The 27,685-nt window shown below is 44.1% G+C and overlaps 2 protein-coding genes across 3 annotated transcripts in view; one reads left to right on the top strand and one right to left on the bottom strand.

The window, feature by feature from the left end:
• The window catches only part of dagla (diacylglycerol lipase, alpha), a 44,631-nt gene extending 21,846 nt beyond the window's left edge, over positions 1-22,785 (top strand). Inside the window, exons 5-20 of one of the 2 annotated variants that reach the window (XM_076287333.1) lie at positions 1,179-1,317; positions 1,645-1,732; positions 2,901-3,035; positions 3,866-3,943; positions 4,178-4,302; positions 4,694-4,844; positions 5,492-5,575; positions 6,816-6,893; positions 7,257-7,337; positions 7,646-7,788; positions 9,340-9,408; positions 9,538-9,610; positions 11,324-11,532; positions 12,210-12,336; positions 17,817-17,980; positions 18,823-22,785. In XM_076287333.1, coding sequence (XP_076143448.1) covers positions 1,179-1,317; positions 1,645-1,732; positions 2,901-3,035; positions 3,866-3,943; positions 4,178-4,302; positions 4,694-4,844; positions 5,492-5,575; positions 6,816-6,893; positions 7,257-7,337; positions 7,646-7,788; positions 9,340-9,408; positions 9,538-9,610; positions 11,324-11,532; positions 12,210-12,336; positions 17,817-17,980; positions 18,823-19,969 — 2,891 coding nt within the window. In that variant the 3' untranslated portion in view covers positions 19,970-22,785. Of the gene's footprint in view, positions 1-1,178; positions 1,318-1,644; positions 1,733-2,900; positions 3,036-3,865; positions 3,944-4,177; positions 4,303-4,693; positions 4,845-5,491; positions 5,576-6,815; positions 6,894-7,256; positions 7,338-7,645; positions 7,789-9,339; positions 9,409-9,537; positions 9,611-11,323; positions 11,533-12,209; positions 12,337-12,878; positions 16,883-17,816; positions 17,981-18,822 lie in introns of those variants that run through there. The other variant, XM_076287334.1, reaches the window with a different exon arrangement.
• Positions 22,786-23,683: 898 nt separating this feature from the next.
• Positions 23,684-26,084, bottom strand: LOC143126236 (transmembrane protein 138-like). The gene is made up of 4 exons (XM_076288142.1): positions 25,954-26,084; positions 24,817-24,988; positions 24,548-24,623; positions 23,684-23,998 (listed from the first exon to the last, which is right to left on the bottom strand). The coding sequence occupies exons 1-4, from the start codon at positions 26,079-26,081 to the stop codon at positions 23,883-23,885; spliced, it is 492 nt and encodes a 163-aa protein (XP_076144257.1). The 5' UTR covers positions 26,082-26,084; the 3' UTR covers positions 23,684-23,882.
• Positions 26,085-27,685: the final 1,601 nt, after the last annotated feature.

Raw genomic sequence — 27,685 nt, 5'->3', positions numbered from 1 at the left:
AGCCACATCCAGAGCCAGAGAGCGGTCCTGTGAGCGAGCGTATCATCGGGAGGGAGTGTATGGGAGTAGGAGGCAGGGGAATGTCATGGAGATGGAATTAGACGACGAGTAGAATTAGCTGGTGTTGTGGCCTCGGCTCAGAGGTGCAGGAATGCCACGCGGCATTACAGTGAATGTAAATGGGATCTAGCTAGAGGTGAGTCAGAGGAATGAACAAAAACAGTGTGCCCACTTTCTTTACATATTCCCCTCTGCTCAAAGTGCAGTGTGGGGGCAGTAATCTTTTTAAGACTGTAGCGATTTAACAGATTAACGGTACAGGTTCCTAGTACAGATATCTGGAGACTCGGTGAGGATGATGGTCAATCAGGAAATAGGCTCTATTCTGTTAGTGATGCATCACCCAAAAGATTCACCCGTATCTCTAACTAGACAAAGAGGTCTTACAACAAAAAAAAGGGGGGGGGGGGGAGGTGAAAACTGTGAGTGAAAGCTGATGTGAAAGGTGTGAAAGTCACCCATTTCTGCAAACCCAGGCCACGTCTACACAAAAACGTCAGGCATATTTTTTCTTACCGCTTTCACACCTTTATTGTTTATTACTGATATTCTCCTTAATGTAGTCTTACCATGTCATTGTTTTTATATTATTGATTGAATGAACATTATTGTTTTATTATTACTTTTTCCCTCATTTTCATTGCTTATTTTATTAGGCTATTGATTGAATTGATATTGTTGTTTATTATTACTATTCTCCTTATTATATTTGACCAACATTCTATTCTGTTCCCTGTTTAATGTTAAATATTATGTTGTTTTGTATTTGTGTGTCGCTTTGGACAAAGGCGTCTGCCAAATCCATAACCATAACCATAACCATTAATGACAGACGTGAAGAATCTTCGAAGAGGTGAAAACGAGCAATCTATAGACAAAGATCGCTCTTTATCTATAGACAAAGAGTCTCACCTGGAAGTAAGCAGAGGTGTCCTAAATCTAAACCTACAGAATGTATAGACAAGCGATACAAATGGGCACAAAATCATGAATGAACATAAGAGATACTAATATGACTGTACTCAAATACTGTACATACAAAGGAAGGATTCTGATTCACAACCCTTTCAGTCCACAGAAGTCAAAGATGTGCGTGTGTCTATGTTTTCCCTCCTCAGGAATTGTTGTGTGCAACTGGCTGGTGATCTTCAGCGTGTGCTTCACCCTCATGTGTACATTTGACCCCACGGGGCGTACCTTTGTCAAACTGAAAGCCACCCGGCGTCGGCAGCGCAACCTGACCACCTACACGCTCAGGTACCGTACCTTGACTTCACAAAGCCTCAGCCATAGAGAAGAATTGCCGTGGGGCTGTGTAATGACACAGTAGAGCTCCTTATTGGTTGTTCTCTATGGCAGAGCAGTAATGTATGGAGCAATGATTAATCCAGGATCAAGTGGACTTGTGACTGTTGACACCATTGGGTTGACACGTGTACACTGAAACAATTTCTATTTCTCTCTCTCTCACTCTCTGCTCCCCACCAACCCTCTTTCTCTCTCTCTGCCCCCACCCTCTCTCTGTCTCTCTCTCTCTCTCTCTCTTTCTCTCTCTCTCTCTTTTTCTCTCTCTCTGTACTTCAGACATAGGTTGGAGGAAGGTCAGGCCAGCAGCTGGAGTAGGAGACTCAAGTTTATCATGTGCTGTGCCAGAGCCCAAGACACTCAATCTGTAAGCAACTAACTTGCACTTACAAACAGGAAAGGAATGCATATAAATATGTTTACCTAGCCTGACGTAGTCATATTCAATTCTAGTCAGAATATGAGTCTGATACTGCTCTATTGGGACATAATTATGGGGCGTGTTTCAACCGATACAGGGAGGGAATGCCTCTGCACTCAATTGGATAGACCTAACCAATCAGAGCAACTAAATAATTTACCGTGAGGTGTAGGAAGAAAACACACAAACCATCCTTCTTCTCCACAAATGCCTTAAAATAGTTTTCTGGTCTTTTGTAAAAGTTAGTGCCGTCAATAACTCCTAGCCTACAACACTCATTAGCAAAGAGATATGTAGGCCTAGTAGGTAGGCTATTAGGAAAAAACTGATAGCCTATATCCCCTCCGTTTTTAAAAATAATTCTGTTGAACACTGATATGCTACAAACATGTTAAACAGCTGAAAAAAGGCTGTCGCAATTCCCTCGAACAGGTGGTCAATCAGAGATTTCAAACGAACAAGGGAACATGTGGCAATGCAACAGCGCTGTTTTCCCTTGATGAAAGTCCTTCTAGCCACAGCGTTTTTGCGTGCTCAGATGACGTGATAGACCAGGTGCTGTTGCTCACCTGTCCATCATTGTAAAGCCCGATTTGATTGGTCCGCCCGATCTAGGGCGAGCATACTTGCTCCACAATGGAGCAATGCCAGACCAAACTTCCCGACTTCAAATGTTGTGGGCGGGACTAAGTTCGGAATGGCACCCAGGCTAATGTTTACCATGTCGGCATGGAGGAAACCTACAGTCGGCAGTCAATGCACAATGCAATGCAATGCCCAATGCACAAAATAGTGTTCTTTTCAGCTGCATATTTTCTCCTTTATCAAAAGCAGGGCAAGGCAGTTTTGTTTCTATATCACATTCGATACATGAAGTAAATTCAATGTGCTTTAGACCATCACAAAACAGAGAAAAGCAAACAATAATAAATAAAGGCAAAGAAAATTCAAACACTATCATCATCTGCCTTTGTGCTGCATTCTGTATCTGGCTCAATGTGGTCTCTGCAAAAGAACAACTACAAGCGCAGAGCGTTATCAACCACAAGCACGTGTTCGTCCAGATATATGTCTCCTCCCTGACCCATTTTTGGTCTTCTCTTCCCTGCCCTAGGACGCTTACTCTGAAGTGGCCAGCCTGTTTGCCGAGTTCTTCCGAGACCTGGACATTGTGCCCAGTGACATCATTGCTGGACTGGTTCTCCTCAGACAGCGGCAAAGATCCAAACGCTCCGCCATATTGGACCAGGTATGAGACACTAATGGTGACGGGGACAGGATGAAAGTTAAGAAGAGAGATGGACAGAGGGATAGGATGGAAGTGAAAAAGAGAGATAAAGAGGGATAGAATGGAAGTGAAGAGGGATAGGATGAAAGTGCAGAAGAGAGATGGAGAGAGGGATAGGATGAAGGTGAAGAAGAGAGATGGAGAGAGGGATAAAATGGAAGTGAAAAAGAGAGATGGAGAGGGATAGGATGAAAGTGCAGAAGAGAGATGGAGAGAGGGATAGGATGAAAGTTAAGAATAGTAATGGAGAGAGGGATAAAATGGAAGTGAAGAAGAGGGATAGGATGAAAGTACAGAAGAGAGATGGAGAGAGGGATAGGATGGAAGTGAAGAACAGATGGAGAGAGGGAAAGTGAAGAACAGAGATGGAGAGAGGGATAGATCGAAAGTGCAGAAGAGAGATGGACAGAGGAGAATGGAAGTAAAGAAGAGAGATGAAGAGCGGGATAAGATGAAAGTGAAGAGGAGAGATGGACAGAGGAGGATAGGGTCAGTTTAGCTGCTAATGAGTAACTGCAGACCGGGTCAAGCAGAGTGACGCACACAGATAGGTGTGAAATGAAACCGCTCCATTTCCCCCATCATTTCCTAGTGATGAATCATTGTTGTGTCTCTCTGGTCGTAGCGATTACATTCACTTATGGAAGGAAAGAAGAACAGAGAAAGGGAGAAAGAGGGAGGGAGGGAGAGAGGAAGGGAGGGAGGATGTGGGACTAGAAGAGTGACCTTGTCAGGATGTCAGCTTTCATCTTTCATAAAGGGTGTTAATGGGAGTTGTCTTTCCTCCTCAGGCAAACAATGACATTATAGCCTTCTTATCCGGAATGCCTGTCACTCGCAACACAAAATACCTGGACCTTAAAAACTCTGTGAGTATGGTGTGTGTGTGTGTGTGTGTTTGTATATGTATTTGTTGATGTGCATGCATATGCATTTGCATAAATGCCTTAGCCCATCTAAATGTCTAATAATTTGCATTCATGTGTGTGTGTGTGTGTGTGTGTATGTGCATGCATGCGTGTGTGTGTGTGTGAATGTGTGTGTGTGTGTGTGTGTGTGTGTGTGTGTGTGTGTGAATGTGCCTCCTCTCTCTGTCTGGCCAGGTTGAGATGAGCATGTACAAGGAGGTATGCTACTACATGCTGTTTGCTCTGGCGGCGTACGGCTGGCCCATGTATCTGCTGAGGAAGCCGGCCTGTGGGCTGTGCAGGCTCGCCAGCTCCTGCTCGTGAGTCACGCTTCCGCTCCACACCACACTGAGCCACACACCGAATTAGCCACTCCAGCTCCTCGATTCACAAAAGCCCTCCACGAGCAGCCAATCACACCTCCACACTCCTGCCTGCGCCGGGAGCCAGGGGTCGACTATTCTTATCCCGCACCCGAATTGGATTTTTTTAGGGGAATATCATTCAGTAAATTGGGTCACACTTTTATTTTATTTCACTTTATTTTCTCTTGCCATGCATCTCATTTCCTGTGTTCCTCCTTCTCTTATTTCTGTCTCTATCCCCCTCTCTCTTCATTCTCTTTAACTTTCTCTCTCTCCTGTCTCTATCCCTCTCTCCCTTCATTCTCTTTGACCCTCTCTTTCTCCTGTCTTTATCCCCCTTTGTTAGATGCACATCTGGATCCGCCTCACGTTTGACCCACGCCGTGACCGTGGAGGAGGATAACTGCTGTGGCTGTAACGTCCTGGCTGTCCGCCGCCAATTCCTGGACCAAGACCTTAAGCAAGTCCAGATTGTCTACATGTCCTGCCATGATGCGGTAAGTGGGGTGCTTGGACAGAGGCAAAGGCTAAGGTTAAGGTGTACTTTATTGTCCCCAAAGGGAAATTAAGTCTTGGGCTTCTGCCACTGCGTCACATAACTTACAGTATTACTCAACATACACGACACACAACATCAATTATACGTGTACTTCACTTCAAGACACTGCATCACACATTTCCCAACAGGGCAACACAGATATCTACATGTTGCAGCTCATACAAAAGTGTGCTCAAACCTCACATGGGTACATTAAAAAAATGTAGAATGGGGATAAAAAAAGTTGGCGTGGGGACTGTAGAGTAGAGCCCGCACACCGCTGTTCGGCAGAGCTGCAGAAACTCCGGTACAGAGAGCAAAGGGTACTTCCTGCCTTACCTCCACCCACTGATTAGTGACCACGTGCTGGTTTAAACATGTTATGTTGTGTTCTTACCCTATATGTTTGAAATACAAGGGAGAAATTGTACCTACAGAAAAGTTTTTTTCCCTAGTGCTACAAGATGTCATGTTTCTTTTTTTTTTTTTGGATTGTAAACTCTGATGTATTACTGACAAGGAAAAAATAATGAGTCTGCCATGTATGGATATGAAACTTAAATGAATATGACAAAAATGTATTTGCACATCATTGTGTTGTCCCAGGTGTACGAGACTCCGTTTTTCGTAGCAGTCGATCATGGGAAGAAAAAAGTGGTCATCAGTATTCGAGGAACTCTGTCCCTTAAAGTGAGTAAGCCGGTCATCACCCATGTTGCACACCAGGATAACTGCCCTGACATACACACACCAGGATAACTGCCCTGACATACACACACTAGGGGCCCGTTGCACAAAACTAGGATAAGGGATTAAGCCGGGATACCGGTATCTTGGTTATCCTGGCTCAATTTATCCGTGATCCGGTTGTGCAAAAGCGGGATAGGGGGCAGTAGGATAGATATGTTATGGTATAAGTAACCATGGAGATTTATTCTGTGGAGCTAGCCTGCTCCAGACCAGGCTGTAAGTTCCAGGATCTATTTAATCTCATCCCTTATCTCAGTCAGCAGTCACCACAAACGGAAACCAATAGTTATTCCACTGCCCACTTCACATTGTTATCACATATAACTAGACCCACTGCCATTATTTAAACATTTGTGATCATTAATTTCAATCATTTTGGATAAATGATGATTTTTAGATGATGCTGCAATCATTAAATAATTTACAGTTTCCCATATATAAGGCTATATATAAAATGAAGGAATATCAGTGCCACAGAGAAAGAAAAAAATCCAAATTCCTCTGCCACTGCAGGACATATTTAACTTAAATTTAAAGCACGCATATTAACTAATTTAACACATATTGGTCCCTCACCAGCCGACCACTGTCGTCATCAGGGAAGATTTCTTTGCTTTATCACTGTGGTGGTGTTGTCTTTCCTTTTAATTATGTCTTTTATATACTCGCCATTCCCGACCTGCCGTGCGACAATGTGACATCACGGGAGCGCTGTAACCATTTATGGTCTTTGTGCAACCAATTAAGCCTGGACGCTCTTGTTTTGGATTCATTGAACTCAGCTCAGTCACTTATCCTGGATGTCTTGATCCTACTTTTTTGCAACGGGCACCAGGATAACTGCCCTGACATACACACACCAGGATAACTGCCCTGACAAACACACACCAGGATAACTGCCCTGACATACACACACCAGAATAACTGCCCTGACATACACACACACCAGGATAACTGCCCTGACATACACACAAAGCTGTGTCCACTCCTCCCACCCTCTCGACCAACCTCTCTATCTTTCCCCCTCCCTTGCTCTCTTCCCCTTATTATTTGCCCCACTTTCTCTCTCTATCTCTCTTTCTTTCTCTCTCTCTCTTTCTCTCTCTCTTTCTCTCTTTCTCTCCTTTCTCTCTCCCCTGCTTCCCCTGCTTTTCCTTGTCCTCCTTTCTTATTGCTCTAGGATGCACTGACTGATCTCACAGGGGACTCTGAACGTTTGCCTGTAGAGGGACAGCATGGCACCTGGCTTGGGCACAAGGTAAGACCACACACACACACACACACGCACACACACACACACACACATGCACACACACACACACACACACACACACACACACACACACACATCCAAACACACACATGCAAACACACACACACACACACACACATACTTGCTGGAATGCAAAATATTTGCACTCTCAACAACACACATGCAAGGCTATGGGTCACTTTCTCAGACTCTCTCTTTCTTCTCACTCTCTCACTCTCACCCTCTCTCTCTCTCTCTCTAAGAGTCGTTTATACACAAACATTCCTTTTTAGCTCTTGAAAGCACAGAGAGACCTCTACACAGGGTCTATGTTACTTGACATCCTTCCTGTCTGTGTTTCTTCCTTAGGGCATGGTTTACTCAGCAGAGTACATCAAGAAGAAACTGGAGCAGGAGATGATATTATCCCAGGCCTTTGGGAGAGATCTGGTAAAAGAGTGTGACACTCTGCATTGCTATGCCCTCTTCTCTCTCTCTCTCTCTCTCGCTCTCTCTCTCTCTCTGTGTGTGTGTGTGTGTGTGTGTGACTATAAGAGGGACAATTAAATTTCAGTCTGCTTAGCTAGCAAATGCGTATATGTAGCATTAGTGTTCATTGATTTTCCTCTCTCTGCTCTCATTGGTGTGTGTGTGTGTGTGTGTGTGTGTGTGTGTGTGTGTGTGTGTGTGTGTGTGTGTGTGTGTGTGTGTGTGTGTGTGTGTGTGTGTGTGTGTGTGTGGATGCCTGCACTTCACAGAACAAAGGCACAATGCATTATGGCCTGGTGATCGTGGGCCACTCCTTGGGCGCGGGCACTGCAGCCATCTTGTCCTTCCTGCTGCGACCCCACTACCCGTCCCTGCACTGCTACGCCTACTCCCCCCCAGGTGGCCTTCTCAGGTGAGCAGACCTGGCCGCTGCTTCTGTGGACGGCCTCAGGACATGTCCGTCCTGCACAGCCGCACTGGGAGGGGGGAAAGGAATGAGCGTGATTTGGCCTGCTCTCCTGGAGAGGGATAGGGGAAACAACAGTGTTGTCTGGGACCATGTTTGATGACTCGAGTGGAGGAGATCCAGTCACAATATATTTATTTTAGGTCTGGGCTTTAGCACAAATCCTGTCTGGCAAAAAGAGTCCTTTAATCTCCCAGACAGGCAAACATTTGGACTTAACAGGTGTTTACACAATGAAAAAGGAGGGTGAGAGCAAGACTGAATGTAAAAAAAAAATACTTAAGAAGTGGACAGGGCTAGTTGTTGGCTGGACCGGGGCATAGTTACTCACAGCGTATTGAGTCACGCAAAGGCTCTCTTGTAGATTGACTCACTGAACCCGTTCACCTTAGTCCTCAGTGTGGAACTGCATTTGCAAGGTAAATTAGCCTGCAGCTAGGTAAGACCAGATAATGGTGTATGTGGAAAAGCTACACAGCGGCCCTGCAGTAGCGCAGATTGGGTTGTGCTGTGTGTCTGTGAGTCAAAAGGGCCTGAGGCTGTTGGTTTTGATTCATAGTAGCAACCAGGCGCGCTCTACTTTGAATTCTGCACTTAAATTAGGGCACGGGCTCCATGAACCTCTTCCCAAGGACCCCTGTGGATGTAGGCTGGGACGTTATCACTCGGCTGACAATAACCCAGCTCCACAGAGCCCCTCCGTCATCAAACATGCCCACGAACCCAACACAACGATGTGCCAATCGATCACCTACACAGTACTGTATCACTTCATAGTGGACAAACCCAACAAAATGACATGCCAAACGATCACCTACACAGTACTTTATGACTTCATAGTGGACAAACCCAACAAAATGACATGCCAAAGGATTACCTACTCGGTACTGTATGACTTCACAGTGGTATATAACAAATCCAACAAAATGACATGCCAAAGGATCACCTACGCAGTACTGTATGACTTCACAGTGGTATATAACAAACCCAACAAAATGACATGCCAAAGGATCACTTACGCAGTACTGTATGACTTCACAGTGGTATATAACAAACCCAACAAAATGACATGCCAAAGGATCACCTACGCAGTACTGTATGACTTCACAGTGGTAGATATTTGTATAAAGACCCGGTGGCTCATGAGGGAAATGTAGCCTACAAAATGGCGCTCATCCACAAAGCCACATACTTTACCCAGGAGGCCGTTCACACATTGCATAGGTCAGACCCTGTTGGTGTTGGTTTCTATCCTGCATTTCCAGATGTCTGGCTGGAGTTTAGCACAGTGTGTGTTTACTGAACATGACTCTCTGCTGTGTTTGTTTACGTTAGCAGTGCATAAGACCATGGATCATGCAGAAGCCCTTGGCAGCTCTGTGCTGCTGTAGTTGTTTGGTCTGCTGTGTGTGAATATGCTGCTGCTGCTGTTAATTGCAGCGATCCCCCACCAGCCTCTTACATGCTTGCTTTTGCTTGTTTCCTTCTCTGTCTCAGTGAGGATGCGATGGAGTACTCAAAGGAGTTCTGCACCTCAGTCGTGTTGGGGAAGGATCTGGTCCCAAGGTGAGATGCCTGGTTTGTTTAACTGCTTCCTCTTTGTTGGTGCGCATGGGAATATGTATGCTTTTGTGGAGTTCCATGGAATGTATAAAGTAGTGGAAACACATCTTTATTGTTTCTATGTTTTCTCAGGATCGGTCTATTCCAGCTAGAAGGGTTCCGTCGTCACCTTCTGGAAGTCTTACAAAAGAGCGACAAGCCAAAGGTGAGCTGAACATGGAAACTATGCCGTTCCCTGGGTACCCACTGTGATTGTACACAGCCAGTGTGTTCATGTTTATGTGCTGTAGAAATATGACGCCTGGCCACTCCAGACCAATGGTGCGGTTACTGTTGCCAGCCCCTTTCCTCTCACTGTCACTGTTGCCAGCCCCTTACCTCTCACTGTTCTCATTTGTGTCCGAGTGTCGGCTCTCCATTTCATTTGAACTACCAGCACAAATGACTTTTGTTATTCCATTTGTTGGAGTTTATTTTATTTCTGGTATTCTTCTGCTACATGCAACATGAGTTAAACTTATGATGAAATGAATGTCAATGTATACTGATTTTAATATGGAATGAAATAGACTCTTGGTTGTAACTTGTGTACATGTGCGCACGTTTATAGATCCTTATAGATATTTTTTTGACCGTGTCAGTTGTTTTTCCCATAGTTGTCCTCCAGGCCGGTAAGAGGCTTGAGACCGTAACCATAACATTTATGATTTATTGTTCTTCTGTAGCCATGTTGTCTGTTTCCTCTCCCCTTTCGTTCACCTTTTATATCCTCTCTTGTTTGGTAGGCCATAGGTTAAGGCATGGTCCCTGGTTATTTGGGAAAGTAAAGAGCTGTTCTTTATGGGGCTGATGAAATCTTTAGTCTAGAATGATTGGAATTATATTATCTTTTATAGTGATGTTTAATTTTAGGATAAATGTGTTACACATCCTGATTACAGTCAATGATCCTGGTGCAGATGATCCTCTATTTTGTGACCCACCCTCTTTGCACATGCAGTTCCAGTGATAACAGACAAATAATTGTGTTTTACCTGTGTTTACCTGTGTTTTGGTAGGGGAGTTTACACAGTACAGTACTCCCTCAGATTAATTAAGTATTGCCGGCATGCATTGATAATGTCTCTACTGGAACTGCAGACTTGACAAACACCCTCTCATCCCGTTGATAGCTGAATATATTACTGTATCTTATCCTTATCTTAATTACTTTAACACTAACAGTAATTGCCTTAATCCTTAATTACATTCCGTAATCTAAACTCATTCCAGACCTCCTCTCATGTGAATTAAACTACCCAATACCCAGCCGCATGCCTCTCTCCTCCCTCTCTGTCACTGCGTCTGTTCACACTCCCCATTTAGACTAGCCTACTGCACATGTATACATCACTGAATAAATCTGCTGATTGGTATAATTCATTGTGTATATAATAGCTGGTTAGAGAGATGATCTTATGAAAAGTACCCCATGCCAATCGTGAGATATGGTGAAGGGTATGTGATGATGTGGGGCTATTTTAATTCCAAAGGCCAAGGGATCTTTATCAGGATGCATAGTATCCTGGATCCAAGAAATAACTGGCCTTTAAAAATAAACAATCTGCCTGCCTCCATGGGAATTTAACATAGGGGTGTGAATACTTACGATCCCTGTATTTTAAGGAAGAACATTTATTTATTTACGATACATTATTCATTCACAAAGAAAATTGGTGTCCTTAAAGGTTGGATATTTCCTCATTTTTTTTACTTAAGGCATTAAGATCAATTTCCAAAAGATGATTTTATATTGCTCTTTTTAGTCAATTTTAGCATGGGTTCAAAAACTTATGAGCCTATCTGTATCTGCTAATAGTGTATGTGAAGTATGTGTTTGTCAGTGTGTTGTGTGTGTGTCTGCTCTGCGTTGTCACAGTGGAGGATCATCGCAGGCGGCACCAAGTGCATTCCCAAATCGGAGTTCCCGTCGGAGGAGGACGGTCCCCAGCCCCAGGGCTCGGCTCCGCCCAGCTCCCGCCTCTGGCTGCACCCCAGTGACTTAAGCATCGCCCTGTCTGCCTCCACCCCGCTCTACCCGCCTGGCAGGGTGATCCACGTGGTGCACAACCACCCCCCAGAGTCGTGGTGAGACAACACTGTCACTGCCCACTGCCTCACAAAGGGAGGGAAAGAGAGTTGTAGTGAGTGAAGGGGAGGAGTTGTGTGTGGATGTTAGATTAAATCAAGGGGAAGGGGAGAAGGGAAAACAACAGATGAATTCAGTGCTGCAGAATACAAACTCAAGTGCTATCATGGAATGGGTTCTTAAAGCATGCAGCAAAAAACCTTGAATGTACTGATGTATAGGATAGTAATACTAATTTTTATATTCACAGTGTCTTCTCGTTATAATCTCAAAGCACTTCTGAATAAATTATAATGGAAATGGTAGGTTGGGAATTTCTGTGAAACAAAGTAACCCTTTTTGCCATGACTGCAATAACTCCACTCGGCCAGTAGAGGGTTGAATAACCTTAGGTTAGTCGCATAGGTGCTTTAATGATGCATCTGCTTGAGCAGCTTTTTTTACACACTATTTTCACAAATGATGAACTCAAGTGATTTTTTGATCATTTGCTCAGATTCAGCTTTTAACACCAACAGTTTCATCACGAGCAAGTACATTTAAAAAAAATATATATATGGACTAACCTTACAGATGTACCAAGCACAGTTGATCATGTTTATATGGAGATTTATGCCTGTGGTGTGTGAGTGGTGTTTTGGAGAATGTGAACTCTCCTCTCCCTTCCTGTGGACAGTTGTGGTCAGGAAGAGCCCACATACTCCGCCCTGTGGGGGGACAACAAGGCCTTCGATGAAGTCATCATCTCCCCTGCCATGCTGAATGAACACATGCCACATATGGTGATGGAGGGTCTCCACAAGGTCTGTGTGTGTGTGTTTGTGTGTGTGTGAGTGTGTGTCCGTGTGTGTGTGTGTCTGTGTGTGTGTGTCTGTGTGTGTGTTTGTGTGTGTGTTTGTGTGTGTGTGTGTGTGTGTGTGTGTGTGTGTGTGTGTGTCTGTGTCTGTGTGTGTGTGTCCGTGTGTATCTGTATTGTGGTTGTTCATGTAAAAGGCCCTGTTGGTAAGGTGGTGAGTGGTCAATCTGTATGGTCACCATGGTCAGTACTAAAGGATATTGGAGTGTTATTGTAAAACACTTCAGTGTCCGTCATGACACACTTCAGTTTGTGAGCATAGGTACTGTACTTCTCAGCATTAAACAGGAGCTGTGATTGTCAGTACATGTGTTTGTTTACCGGTATATTTGTATTTGTGTGGATCTGTTTATGATGTTAATGTGTTTTATGTGTCTGTGCTGATATATGTCGTGGTCTGTGTGTCTTTGTGATAGATTGGTCTGGTAGTTATGTGTTAGTTTGTGTGAGTTAGTTAGTATGTTGTAACATCTACTGATATTTCTGCAGGTGCTGGAAGCCAATGTTGCCATTTCAGAACAGAGTGATGCAGAGTCTGGAGAATCAGTGGCTATCAGTCTTCAGGCAGAACTTCCCACTAGTCCCCTGCTGCCAGACTGTCTTCCTACTCTGTCAAATACACCAAACATTCTGCCTTCCCCTTCACATCCCAGTACCCCCTCTCCCTGTTCATCACCAAACATGCCAAAAAACTCTGCAGTGCCTTCACATTCTAGCACCCAAAGCCTTGTTTTGTCCGATAGCTCTGCTATGCCAGTAGGCGATAGCCTATCAAGCCTCCTGAATGCAGATGCACCACTTCTCTTGCCTGTGGAAAATGCACATTCAGTTACTCAGGTGTCTGATACACTGCCAACCCCAGCTCATACCACTCTCGCAGAACCAACCACCACCCCTCAGGTATCCGACCCACCCACAACCCCTCAAGTATCCGACCCACCCACTCTAGTACTTACCACTCTCACAGACACTCCCAACACCCCTGAGATATCCAACACACCCATAACCTCTCAGATATCCAACCTACCCACCATAACCTCTCAGATATCCAACACACCCATAACCTCTCAGATATCCAACCTACCCACCATAACCTCTCAGATATCCAACCCACCCATAACCTCTCAGATATCCAACCCACCCACCATAACCTCTCAGATATCCAACCCACCCATAACCTCTCAGATATCCAACCCACCCACCATAACCTCTCAGATATCCAACCCACCCATAACCTCTCAGATATCCAACCCACCCACCATAACCTCTCAGATATCCAACCCACCCACCATAACCTCTCAGATATCCAACCCACCCATAACCTCTCAGATATCCAACCCACCCACCATAACCTCTCAGATATCCAACACACCCATAACCTCTCAGATATCCAACACACCCATAACCTCTCAGATATCCAACCCACCCACATCCCCTCAGGCTGCCAATTCGCCCCCAAACTCCGGTACTTTAGATGCTCCCTCTACACCTAACACCCCAGACACCATAGAAGCCAATTCCACCAATCCCTCAGAGTTGCGTGCCTCTGCAGCGGAGAACAGCCCATCTGCCCCTGCGCCCCCAGACTCCCCAGACTCCCCATCTACCCCCCCTGCCCCAGACTCCACATCTACCCCCCCTGCCCCAGACTCCCCATCTACCCCCCCTGCCCCAGAGGCCTCCTCTGCCCCTCCAGTGTCTCCAATCTTTTACATCTCCTGTGTGTAGCTTCATCTGCTCTCTAAAATCGCTCTGACCCCCTTTCCCACCTGTGCTGTCCTGATTTGAAGCTCTCAACGTCCCTGTGTACTAAAGTGATTTTCTCCCCCCTCCTCTTTTCTCTCTCGTCTATTTCGTAGCGTACTGCTGCTCTTTCGGCTGCTGCTGCTGCATGATCGCCTTGGGCACCGTCTCTGACCTCTTCTCCCCTCATTTATTTCTACCGGTTTCCGTTTGACAGCTCCTGATGTCCTGGGGTGTCCATTCTCCCCTCTCCACACTGGGCTCGAGCTCAGAAATAATCTCCCTTTCTCATACGAGGCACTGTTTAGAGAGACATGGCAAATGTGCTGTTTTTCAGTAATCCTTCTTCCCAGTGGGCTCAAAGTGTCTAATATCTTTAATTTATCTTGCGATTTCGCTCCAGGGATATGTTTGAGCCTGTTTGCATATTAAGCTGTTTGCATATGTTCTAAATAGTACAGTTTTAGAGGAATTGACTGCAAGTATTACTAGAAGACAAACTTTATTAAACGTCGTTGTTAATCATATAATATTCAAAAATCCAAGTCTTGCTGTGAACTCTGTGCACCTTGTCACTCTGTTTCAGGTGTTTTAATATAGTTGTTTACATTTCTCAGGCTCTGAAACATATAAACAAATGCATAAAACACCAGCACAGAATGTACAGAAATGTTTTGGAACTGCTGTCTTTTTCTCATGCCTCTACGCATTTTTTGTTTTTGTTGACAAAGGCTACACACTGCCTTGTTCAATTTAGTGTATTTCTATTTGAAGCGGCATGTGTATCGTGCCTGCAGAAGAGGAGTGAAGTTTGGGTCTATCTAAACAGACCAATCTGACCTCAGTCCGTCAGGCTCACTCACCCCCTCTCTCTGGTGCACCTGACCTGTGTGCATTGCCTCACATGGTTCCTCTGTCTCTCCTCTGCCTGGCGTTTGTATTTGTCTTTCGGGTTTCGGTGCTGTCTACCCTTTGCATCCTATGGCGTCCTGGCTGGGTTAATTGTTAAGGACTGGTAGCCCCCTAGCCGTGTGGTGTTTACCACTGTGAACTGACTGCTTCAGTCAGCCTGTATGTTACCGGTGGGTCGTGGTTTACTACTTTTGTTGCCTATTGTGAGTCTGTGTGCCATATTCCTGTTTATATTTCACTTCAAGGAGACCCCCCCCCCCTCCCCATCCCAACCTAGCCAATGGTGTGTCTTATGACTACATTTGTATGTGCTGGTTTTAAGCATGCAGAGAACCCAGCAGTTAGACTCTACGTACAGTCATGAGACACACACATACACATACACATACACATACACATACATACACACGTGCACAATCACACTTTCTACTCACACATTTTGCACTTATTTGTCTTTCTGAATATTCTGTCTAAGCCATATTTATTACTCTTGTCTTTCTTAACCATCATCATGATCACCATCATTCTGTATGTCTCTTTGTTTTTGATGTTAACATTATTAATTAATCATGCTGTTACTCAATGTATTGCCTAGCCTCATTGCATGTACTGTATCATGGATGTTTACAATTGTTGTTATGAAAACATGTGATGCTTGACTCATGTTTTAACTTGCCACCATGTTTTAACTCATTAAAGGAGAAAACAAACATTGTGCTGTGTGTAGGAGTGATTGCTGAATGCTGTGCGCTCACCCCTGTCTGTCAGCCTAATGGCTCATGTCTCATCCGTCTCCACTGACTCTCTTGTGTCCTTCTAGCTGTCTCTTGTCTGTCCTTGTTGACATTTCCTCCTAGTCACATGCTGCTGTCTCATTTCTGTGCCATCTTGGTCATTTTATGGATGATGCAGATGAAAATGACATTTAAAGTGAGCTTATCGGTATAACAAGCATTGCTGCTCTGTGTTCCTCTTGGCTTGACTCTTTTGTCATTGTTGTCAAAAATCTTCCTATCTGTTAGTGTCTAGCACTGATCATTGTTTTGTCAATTTTTCCTTATTTGTGTTTGTTGTTCGTACATGTTGCCAGCAGACACAGCTGCGCGTCCATCTGTTTAAGCAACAATTTACAACAGTCATCTCCCAGTCTCCGAGAGGGTGTTTTCACAGTGGAGGAACACAAGCCATGAAACACTTTATTTACAGTGAACAGGCTGTAAGCAGGAGTCCTAGCATAATGATCCTGTTATTTTAAATGGGAATCGTCTAGCACTTTCAGGAAAGCACACTTATCACAAAGCACATCTTAGTTCTTACATAATGTCCTCACCATGATGCACAGGGACTGTGTGCGACATTTTTTTTTTTACTCATTGTCAGAAGAAAATGCTCACCACAGTGGTCAGGGAAGGGGGGGAAAAGCCTGCTCAAGTGTTTATTTTCTGGCAGGACATTTTGCTTGTGTGTCCTGTGGCAGAGTGACTGGAAACTAAATCTCCATCCTCATTAGCTGCTTTACGTCATCCAAATGTTTTACATCTTGACCCAGCCGTGGCCACACGCTAATGGAGGACATGAATAATTGAATAGCATGGGCCAGACTGACCGTGATGCTCGCACGGCCAACCCAGCAGTGAGATTTGGACCACTACCTTTTGGCAGGCTGCCTGAGAGAGAGAGAGAGAGAAAGAAAGTGCCCCCAACTGGCATACCGGTGTCCATCCATCCAGCCCAGCCCAGCTTCTGTGTGGGGATGAGGCCTACAGCTGGGACTTCGCTGAGAGATCCAGCTGTTCCTCGGCCCATCTGTGCCCGACTGAAATATGATTTTGGCCACCGGCGCATGGATCAGCCTGCTGCCAAGCGTCGTACACAGTGGTCTTAAAATCTAATGGTCCATTAGAAGTCATTAAAATTTAACCGCTTTAAAAGCTTATATCAGGCCACTCCTGTCAGGCAGAATTCGATCTGTGAACGCACATAGCATGACGCAGTATTATAAGAGCTGATTGTGTGTTTACATAAACTGTCAGACCCTGTGGAGATTCTATGATAATTATTTAGTCATACATATCTGTTAAATTAACCTGATAGAATTTTTGAATTGAGATTATTGCCTTCATAGTTCCGCCATAACAAGTGTCATCAATCAGTGGTTTCAATGATGATGACAATCTGGTGAAAACAGCAGAGCGTTGATAAACACAGAGTATCCAACAATAACAATCTAGTTCAAAATGATGAATCTTAATCTCGTAATGTTGTACTCTAAGTAATCTCAGAAAAGAACTGCCTCATCATGAACATTTTCCTCACATCGTTTTTCTTCCCATGAGTTTGGAAGCATGTGCAGGTTCACCTCCAAAGCGGTATGGACTGACTCCACTGAATGTTTATGAAGCTTTAATGAATTGTCAGTTGTGGCTGGAGGGGAGTGCCAGTTGCCCTATAAAACAGAGCTTGGAGTCGGGGCTGCGTGTGGTAGAATGTTTGGATAGATTCTCTGTGGAACATAGTGATGCTGTGTCAGCCAGTCTGTCTGCATACCAATAACTTCTTTGCCAATATATCAATGAGATGTGTCGCTGTCCATACAAAGATATGTATTCTCAATGTCAGCTTGTTTCTCTCTCTCTCTCTCTCTCTCTCTCTCTCTCTCTCTCTCTCTCTTTCTCTCTATCTTTCTATGTCTTCCCCTCTCTCTTGATATCTGTATGCTGTGATGTGGCTAGAAATAGAGAACCTAATTTCTTGCCTGTCGCTCTCTGATAGGTACTGGAGAATTACAACAAAGGGAAGACTGCTCTGCTGTCGGCTGCTAAGATCATGGTGAGCCCAACTGAGGTGGACCTGAACCCTGAGACCATTTTCCTGGGGGCATCTACTTCCCACCAGCCCAGTCCTGTCACACATCACCGCAGGAACAGCAGTGTTCGGTAAGTCCAGCAGAGGGCACACAAGAGACACGGCCTGCATTGTGGCAGACAGAAAAAAAACAAACCTGTGGCTATAGCTCATTGGCTGTATAGTTAAGGCTTATTATACATTTTTAATGATAATATATATATTGCCTTTCAGAGGAAATGTGCTGCCTTCATGAGCCTGTGTGTGTGTATGTGTGTGTGTGTGTTTGTTGTTGGTGGTATGTGTGTTTCTGTCTGTCTCTCTCTTTCTGTGTGTGTGTGCGTGTTGTTGGTGGTGGTGTGTGTGTTTCTGTCTGTCTGTCTGTCTCTGTGTGTGTGTGTGTTTGTTGGTGGTGTGTGTGTTTCTGTCTGTCTGTCTGGCTCTGTGTATGTGTTTGTGTGTGTATGTGTGTGTGTGTGAGTGTCTACGTTCTGGACTCTCATTAAAAGTCTAAACCACTCTCCCCTCTCTCTCACTCACACGGACTGCAGTGCGACGACGTATGGTAGTATACAGTTCCCCCCACGGCCCCTGTGGTTCAGCAGAGATGCTTGGACGATGTAGTGCCCTGTTAGTTTGCTGACTAACCCTTGCTCTTACCCCTCCCATCCCCTGTTCTTCCTCCCTGTTTTGTTGGATTTGGGTTACCATTCCTGTTTTATGTGTTGTCATACTCCTTACTTTGAATCCCCTTGGTAAAACCACTTTTATGTTTTATTGTTTTCTTATTGTTCTTTATCCACTGATTGCCATCCCTTCCTTATGATTACTTTTGTTTGAGCCTTTGTGATCCTCCTCATTGTTCCCTCATCCCATCCTCCCTCCCTCTCCCTCTCTCTCTTTCTCCCTGCCCTTTATCCCTCTCTCCCCGTAGCTCTTGTGCCCGCTCGGAGATCTCTCTGGACGGCTTCGCCGAGTGCCCCCCTCCCCCGGTGCCCATTGTGCTGACGGGTGCCCGCGAGCGCCTCGCCGTGGAGCTGTGCGAGCGTCGTGCCCCGCTGGCCGTGATGGAGAGCCTGTCGGATGCTGAGTCCCTGTACAGCCTGGAGTCGCGGCGCTCCTCTGCGGCCCTCCGCGGCTCCCCCTGCCTGGGCAGCTTTCCCTTCTCCATGGACGCCCCCATCCCCGAGGAGAACCCCTCCCTCAGCTCCCGCACCGAGCTGCTGGCCGCTGACGGCCTCCAGCCGACCACCCCTGAGCACGAGCTGGGCGAGCCGGGGCCCTACTGCCCCACTCCGCCCCTGGAGGAGTACGCCCCACGCCTCTCCCCTGACACCCCCCGATACAGTGCCCACATCCCACCGGTCCTGGGGCAGACGGTGATCGGACAGCCTCTCTACCTGGAGGATTCCCCCCAGCAGGCTAAAGCAGCGGAGACTGTAAACGTTTACCTGCAGTCTGGGCCCCCCAGCCCAGAAATGCCCCCCAGCCCAGAAATGCCCCCCTCTGTGCCCCACAGTCCACGGGGCAGCAGCACCCCGCTGGAGCGAGGCAGCCAGGAATCCATTGTGGAGATGGGAGAGACGCCCGCGAGAGAGCAGCCTCCGGCGGCCAAGGCCGAGAGCGAGCCCCTAGCAGATGCAGCTTCCCAGCAGGCCCCACTCTCCAACGGTAACCCCAGCCAGGTGGTGCTGGAGTTCGCCCAATACCTGGACTCTCTCTTCAAGCTGGATGGCAGCAGCTCTCCCCCAATGGAGCTGTCGGACGGCGAGTCGGAGTCGGGCCGCAGCTCCTACAGCCAGAGCGAGAGCCAGAAGCCAGGCCAGCAGCTGGAAGACAGGGACAAGCAACTTCTGGCTCGGGCCACCCTGGAGCCCAACCTGGTGCCCAAGCCCCCACGCACCTTTGCTGGCTCGGCAGATCCCTCCTCTGGCATCTCTCTATCCCCCTCCTACCCCCTCTCCTCGTCCGGGGAACTGAATGACCTCTCGCCCGCAGATGGGACTCCGGCTGCCAATCACATACGAACTTCTACTCCCTTGCCCTACAACGAGGAGAATGCACTCTCATCTATGGTGTAGGGCAGGACTGTATTAATCTCTCTCTCTCTCTTTCTCTCTTTCTCTATCTTATTCTCTAACTGTTACTCTCTCTTGAAGTCTCTATCACATACAGTTGGTGCATTCATTGGATAATCTGAACGGATTGTGCAACATGCATGTGTAGCAATGCAATCTGACTTCCAGGACAGCTGGCGATCAAAAACTCACTGAACAGCAACCTCATTTTGTAGTTGTTTTTTTCGTCTGCTGTCCATACTGAATGCTAAATTTGTCTCTCACTGTCCTGCTCACACTTAGCATTCCAAGCGTCCAGCGTATCACCCCGAGCTCGTTGGGCGAATAACGCCCCACCCTAAGTCTGTCTCGCCCCGACAATGTTGTGGGCAGCAACACTAATGGCATCACTGCCATTCACTATGAAGACTTGCACAAGATAATGAAAAACAAATCACTTCATGTACTATAATTCTTGTTTACATTTGCATTAATTATTTGAGCATGTACACATTAAAGGGAGCCTTCTATGAGTGCAGGAAGTGCCAGGTTAGGGTACATTTAACTACGTATGGCACAATGTCCGATATGAATGCCATACACTGAATGTTATTGCACACATCAAGCATTTTCTCATGGAAGTTCCCTTTTTAGTATGGCATACACGTACAGTAGAGTGCAGAGATAATATGGAGAACTGAACCATGGCGCCAGTGCAGGGACTCGGATGAAATAAAAAAGGAATTGGGAAGGAGCTAGAAATAAGGGAAGGAAGAGAGAGTGTTTTGGAGTTATGGCACACACACATTCCTCAGGTTTATATGTATGGATAGAGCAAATTACCAAACAGAGAAAGCCACATTTGAACATGAGTTGACGTTACACACCAGGTTTTTAGTAGTGATTATGAAAATGTATGTATGTTGAACAGGAGGAGCCCTGATAGGCCTTTTTTGTAGGGTGTGGGAAGCTATGATTGTGCTTTGATATGCATGAAAAGAGAATATTCCCCCAAGCATATCGTTCACATAAACCCATACACATAAAGTCCGCCCTAATCTCCATTACTCCTTCACCCACATTAACATACTCATTTTATCCCCTTGCCAAAAAAAGATTACATATATTTTACAATTGCCAAATATATTTTAAGAGATGTCATTTGTCAGCATAATAGATGTGTAACAATCCATGGCAAATGCAAACACTAAACAGCAGGATATGAAAGGGATGACTCTGGGCAGTAGTTGCAAGCACTGCCAAGCACGGGCCAACACAACGGAGAGCTCCCAGAGAGACGATGATGCCATCTCTGCTATACTGCCAAGATATAGATAGCATGTATGTGGGTCTCAGGGCCATGGTGCTTTCACACAAAGCATGGGAATCAATGTACGGGTGAGCCCCCTCTCACCTGAGGGCACAGTTACCTTTAAACCAGTTCATCTCAAGCACACTTGGGCTCGGACTGGAAGACATGGGGCCTCAGGGTGACCCCTTGTCCCGTGTCCGTCATCTTCTGAAAGAACAAATGAGCAGCAAAACAAGCTTCATGTCTGTGGGAATTTAAACCCCCCAACCCTCTATTTCTTATCTTTCTTGGAATGTGATGTCATTCACATCTGATCATTATTTATTATCATTACTGTTATTATTATTACTACTCTTACAATAATTGGTGTTATTATGATCCATTAAGACACTTATTATTATAATTATTATTATGGTTATTGCTTCAGAATGGTTTGCCTTTTATATAATTTAAAATGAATTTAAATACATGAATTGTATTGAGTTGAGTTAGGGATTTGCTGTGAGATCACAGCAATTTCAAAGTAAAGAAATTTCTCCTATTTGACCCTGTGAAAAAGTACTCCTGGTGGTCAGCAACTTTTGAAATAATGTTGCATAAAAGGCACAGAAAAAGGTGTGTGTGTGTGTGTATGTGTGTGTGTGTGCATTTCAATTGTGTGTATGTATGTACACATTTGTTGAATCGCTTAACGAGGTCCTCGCAGACATTTGACCCTGAGGAAAACTCAACATTGAAATCTGCCAACAAAGCCTTCGTGCAGCTTTAGGGTGACATTTTATCTTTTTTAAATAAAATCTTAGTTCCCATTTGATGATGATACATCTGCTGACCTCAGGAGGAAGTAGCACAGAATCCCAAATTCTACTTGTGCAGTAATCCAATGCAAACTTGATGGGCACTGGATCATTAGAAACGCCATGGGAGACCCTGGGGTACTTTTTCACAGCGGCTGTGTATAGCACTGTCTTCATTGTGTATTTATATGCAAGTATATTTGTCTTGTTTCCCGTCTTTGAGAAAAGAGGACTAAGAAAAACTAAACCCAATAGGACATGATCTAGATTAAAAAAAAATACTGTACAAAATATAAATGGTAATGACTTTATCACAGATATATTAATATTGACAGATATAAAAAGAATATATTTAGCAAGAGAAACACCGGCCGATTTAAGAGGATATAAATATATATATATATCTATAAATATGTATACGACAGTTGTAGGATTTGGTTTTAATGTCAAATGATGGAAAAAGTAATTGATGTCTATGTTTACCAGGTACCCTGCCCCAATCCCTTGAATGAGAATGTAAACCTTCCCTCCTACCCTGCCTGTAATAGAATAATACTAAGCCAATTTCAGAGAAAATAAAAGTCTCCAAACGTATACCTTCTTGCTTATCATACAGAGCCTACTGTTTGTTGTCTGCATGCAAATACGACTTGCACCTGGCACAGATAACAACAAAAAAGCAGAATGCAATGCAGATCACCAAAATGTGCCTACAGTATAAATAGCTAGCTAAATAAAATGCTCGATAAGAATACTTAATTATTCTACTTTATGAAATGTCTTCCTTGAATGTTATATTTTATATTATCCATGCAATATCATTCAGCATTAATCATAATAAAAATGCATGAACTGTACACTGTTTTATTTTCAATAGCAAAGCATTGCAAATGTAAGGATAATGGTTAAAAACATAACATTGGTTTAGTATGATCTACTTACTACCATCACCTCAGGGGATTGTGTTTACCAGGGTCACCAGAATTTGCCAAGACTTTTTCCAAATTTCGTTTTTTATTATTACCAGAACTTAATGATTTAAGCATTACCTTGGATGTACTGATTCGCCTGTATATGAATACTTTATACTGTATGTCACTTGAGAATTAACTAATGATTTCAGTATAGGACAAGATGCCAAGCTGTAATTGTTTTTTAGGCAACCATGATACCTAGCCAAGCCAAATAAAAAATATGCTCAAACTGTGGAAAGATGATTTAAAGTTTATGGGGGCTACGTTGTAAATGCCATCCAACATGTTAATGGTAAGTTAATACTATCGGGCCTAGGTATCATTTCATGAGGCACAAGTAACTTTTAAGGTCATGATTGCAGCCACTTAGATTAATGTCAAAACACTAGGCTATATAATCTGAATTTGAAAATTAAATGACTTTTCCCCAAAAATCTGTATTTGAGTTTGTAGAAGCACAAATGCCGTACAAATGTAATTGTGAGCTCATTCATCCAAGGCAACCTGGCACACAGATTCATTTTTTCCCACTTTAAAATGTTTCATATAAAAATGTTATGAAACTTAGAATACAAAATATAAATGAAAACTGGAATAGATCGATCAGCCATACTGTCTCAAATGTATATCCATTTCCTTTCACACAGAGCTTTGACTTTTTTGAAAGTCATGTAAACGTACTGACTGACTGAGCAGTCATTCAACTGCTCACAGTTTGCAGTCCATCAGTCAAGAACTTCCTAGTTCGGCACGGGAATCCATTCTGGCTCTGTCCACAGCATGGTCTCAGTGAATCCTGATGGCTCCATGCTGTCTCCCGTCAAAACAGTTTCACACAGTGACCCACTGGTCATTCATAACTGACGTGACCGCGCAAAGGCCTCGCGCAGCCAAGGGGAGTCCTTATAGAGCCGTGGGTCTCCCAGATACTCAGCCGTCCGCTTGTAGAAGTAATAGTACAACACAGCAGCTGCAAGCAAATGCACATGGCACTTAGGAGGGTGATTATGATGACAGACATTCTGAATGCACTCGCGGCATGCATCATTCTCTAGAGCAAGGGGAAAAACGACAACAGCAACTTGCAGACAATTAATCCTCTTAACATCCAATTAGGAGCTCAGCGGAATGAATATCACTCCCATATGTCCTTCTGTCAGGCCTGAGCATGTGACTAGTGTGCTCTCCTTGATAAAAAAGGAGAGGACAGACTGCAATATTTTAACATTTTCAGTAGGCCTAGAATAATAATAATTGAGTGATGATAATTTTGTAATTTAAAGAAAGCGTAAATATACCTGACAAAGAATCTCACCATACGGTATGAAGTACTACAACTGGGCCGTGAGTCTAGCTGTCCTATGTAACTGCATTGTGTTTCACCAACCACAAGGTATTGTATATTGCACCCACCCACACTCGAACTTGAAGGGTAAAGAACTCCACTGTTGCTTTAAACTTACTTATGATATTGCATATTTCTGTTTCCATATTGATATTGCATATAAAGATATCTCACCTGTTCTCTGGAGGACAAATAGAACAAGTAGCCCATCCGTCCACACATAATTATCAGATTTCATCCAGCGCAAATTCTGTGGAGAACCACTCTATTAACCTCCAATAATGACGCCACATTGTACTAGCAGTGTTACAGTCATAGAGATATGTTACATGAGAAGTTCATGTTTTAAACTAACAGTCATGTAAATATATGACATATATTTGACATGTTTCACAGTGTACAAACACACACACGTGTATGTACATTTTGCAAATTGGCCTCACCATCATCCAGGAATGGAGAGAGACGCTGGAAAGCAGATAGAGCACAGAGAGCAAGATGAGCGCCCTGAACCGCTCTAAAAGCAGGGACATGAGTCCCACCTGGAACACGTAGGTGTTAAACAGCATCAGCAGAAAGATGAACAGGTTGAACAGCATGCTGATGTCTTGAACGCTAGAGGAGAGGAGAAGCACAATTAAGTCAAAAAGACAATGGCTGCATCCGAATAGTCAGTGTGTATTAACGTTGGTTAAGTACCTACTACTTAACCGTTAATGTAGTATGTTCTATTGTGTGTGTGCTAGTAGTATACTAAATGCTCCTTAGCTCAAGTGCAAGCAGGCACCATGTATTTAACTGTGACTAAACGTTACTGAGGGTGCAAACACAATACATTCTCACTCCCTCTTTTGGATTCCACAAGTTAAGATGCATAATTATCAATTAGGCCTATTCCAATGCAAATCTTGGTGGAAGCCTCAGGTTCTAACTCTAAAATCCCCTGTAGAAACTCTTACATTCTGTTTGCACGACATTAAACAACTTACTGACAACAGCATTCTGTCTTGAAATATCTTCGGCATAATCTAATATGAGGTAAATCAAATTTGATAATCTAGGCCTTTGAAAAAAAAGAGAGAGAGAAATTATAGCACAGAATGCTATATGGAAACTGACAGGTCATCAGTTACCATATTTGACTTGATTTTTGTTCTTAATGTGCCACGTATTCTGAAAAACCTTTAGATGCTTTGAAGTTTAAGGTTCTATCACGGCCATTTATTCCAAAATGTCTACTTCTCACAGCAGCCCTTCTGACTAGACATACTGATTGCAATGTCCTTCAAGTGTCAGTGTTCTCCCTGTACAACTACTGCTCCTGTTGTCTCCCCATTCTTATTTTTCCCATCCTTTCTCACTCTCAACTCTTTTCCATTTCCTTATTTCAACCCTCTGTCTCAATTTTACCCTTGTTTTATATATCTCCACAATGCACTTTTTAAGTTAACCTTTTTTATATTCAAGAAACACACTAGGTTCACCTCAGAGTTGGCTTTTTGGTTCTGAAACTTTTATGAAAACGTATAACTCAGTAAATCTATGAGGACAGGGGGCCCTGACCAGACTACCGCACTCACATGAAAAGCACTAGCTGGATTACGGGTGAGGTCCTCAACAGCTCACTGAAGGAGTTCACAAAGAGGTCAAAGGAGAGCAGCGTCAGCTGGATCAGCAGCACCACTGAGTAATTGTTGGCCTGAAGCATCTCCAGACAGAGCACAGAGTCACTTTAGGGGATTTCCTTTTGCAAGAGCCCCCCAAACAAGTTACCGCAGACTTCCAGTCCTAGGGGGATCCATTTAAACAAATAAAGGGTCAGTGGTTTGTCCTTGGGTCCTGTCACAGCTGTTTACTGAAAATACTTTTTCCTCTGATTGACATGGAGGTTCAAAGACATGCCAAGTCTGTACATAACAGACCATGTTATTTCAGTTAAAGCTGACACTTTTGGAGTCCAGGAGTCCATTTGTCTCTTTGCTCCACAGAACCACATAGCCCGGAAGAATGTTCATTGGTGAGGCAGTGCTGGAGCTGTTGAAGCTGTTGCTGTTTTCCTGAGTGTACTTATGCTCATGATTATCTTATTTGTCGGGAATGAATCCTTTCAGCATCAGTGTTCACTGCAGGATCTGTCAAAACAAAGAGAACCAGTGATGGGTGATGGATACAGGCAAGGTTATAAATTATGCAAATCCCTCAGGATAAACGATGAGTCAGCAACTGGATTATATATTTAAAATCACAAAGAGGAGAATCCTCTGCTGTCAGTAATCTTCATAAATAGCATCTAATTCAGACACTTTTTAGAGTAGGCTTCACCAGTAGCCTGAGTTAGCAAGATACGGAAGTGCACAAACCTTGTGTGTGTGTGTTTTATTAATCCTCACAAAAAATCACAAGCCCTTTGAGAAAAAGTGTACAGTCTTGTATTTCAATTAAAAAACATTCATACATTCATTCATATCATTATTATTAATTAATTTGCTTCCTGTTAAAAACCATTGCCAAAAGACTTAACCTCCATTGGACTACTATAACATGATGTGACCCTTTGTCGGCATAGCCAATTTAATCTGATCCTGTCCTCGGCCATCCAGTTATACACTGCCTCATCTGCACCCAGCAAATGAGATCTGAACATCTCCACTTGGGCCTGTTGTCTGAATGCAATGGCAGTTTCTTTCCCTGTCACCCGTAGAGTCCCTTTCACACACGCTACAGATAAGATTTAGGTAATCCTTTGCAGCCATGCCAAGAGAATGGCCAGTCATACAAGAGTACTTAGGGCTGCAAGCACCTGAAGGATTATCGACTGATGAAGCCAAAGCAGGTCAGAGGCAGCGCTGGCAAGGGTAGAAAGCACTGAAGGGGTTGTAAATATTAAGTACATTTGGTATACAGTCAAAACACAATATAGCAGAGGTTTCATGGAATACATTTTGTGGTTTGCCTACAAGGAATATTAATGCAGTAGCTATTACTTGCACAGTTTTTAAATGTTAAGTAATCTCACCTTCAAAGTCAGCCACACAAATGTCAATATAATACTCCCAATCCTTGCCTGATCTAGTGCAGATTTGCTACTTGCCACCTGGGAAGGATTATTCAGAATAAACCTTTAAATTAGCTCAGTTATATAACTTATGAAATTCTGGTTCAAGGGTTATGCTACTGTTTATGAACATGTTATATGATTGTCCATCAGCATATCAAGCTGGAGTTTCAGTTCAGTTAGCTAACAAAGAGTAACTCAATTCAAAAGGAGGGGAAACTAGGTTTAGGCCAATGCATGCAGTTCCAGTTAAGGAG

The sequence above is a fragment of the Alosa pseudoharengus genome, unplaced genomic scaffold, assembly GCF_046254945.1.
Source record: "Alosa pseudoharengus isolate Yale_2024_CS ecotype anadromous, Long Island Sound unplaced genomic scaffold, YU_APseudo_1.1 YU_APseudo_1.1_scf_16, whole genome shotgun sequence".
NCBI classification, from domain to species: domain Eukaryota; kingdom Metazoa; phylum Chordata; class Actinopteri; order Clupeiformes; family Clupeidae; genus Alosa; species Alosa pseudoharengus.
Note: the sequence above shows the minus strand (reverse complement) of the source record. Positions and strands in the feature narration are given on the sequence as shown.

What these genes read in the sequence shown, in the direction of transcription:
- LOC143126236 (XM_076288142.1), bottom strand. Translation starts at nt 26,081, where the DNA reads ATGCTTCAGGCCAACAATTACTCAGTGGTGCTGCTGATCCAGCTGACG. An exon ending in CTCTCCATTCCTGGATGATG is followed by an intron (nt 24,624 to 24,816) that starts GTGAGGCCAATT and finishes GGTTCTCCACAG; the next exon opens with AATTTGCGCTGGATGAAATC. An exon ending in ATTTGTCCTCCAGAGAACAG is followed by an intron (nt 23,999 to 24,547) that starts GTGAGATATCTT and finishes ATTTGCTTGCAG; the next exon opens with CTGCTGTGTTGTACTATTAC.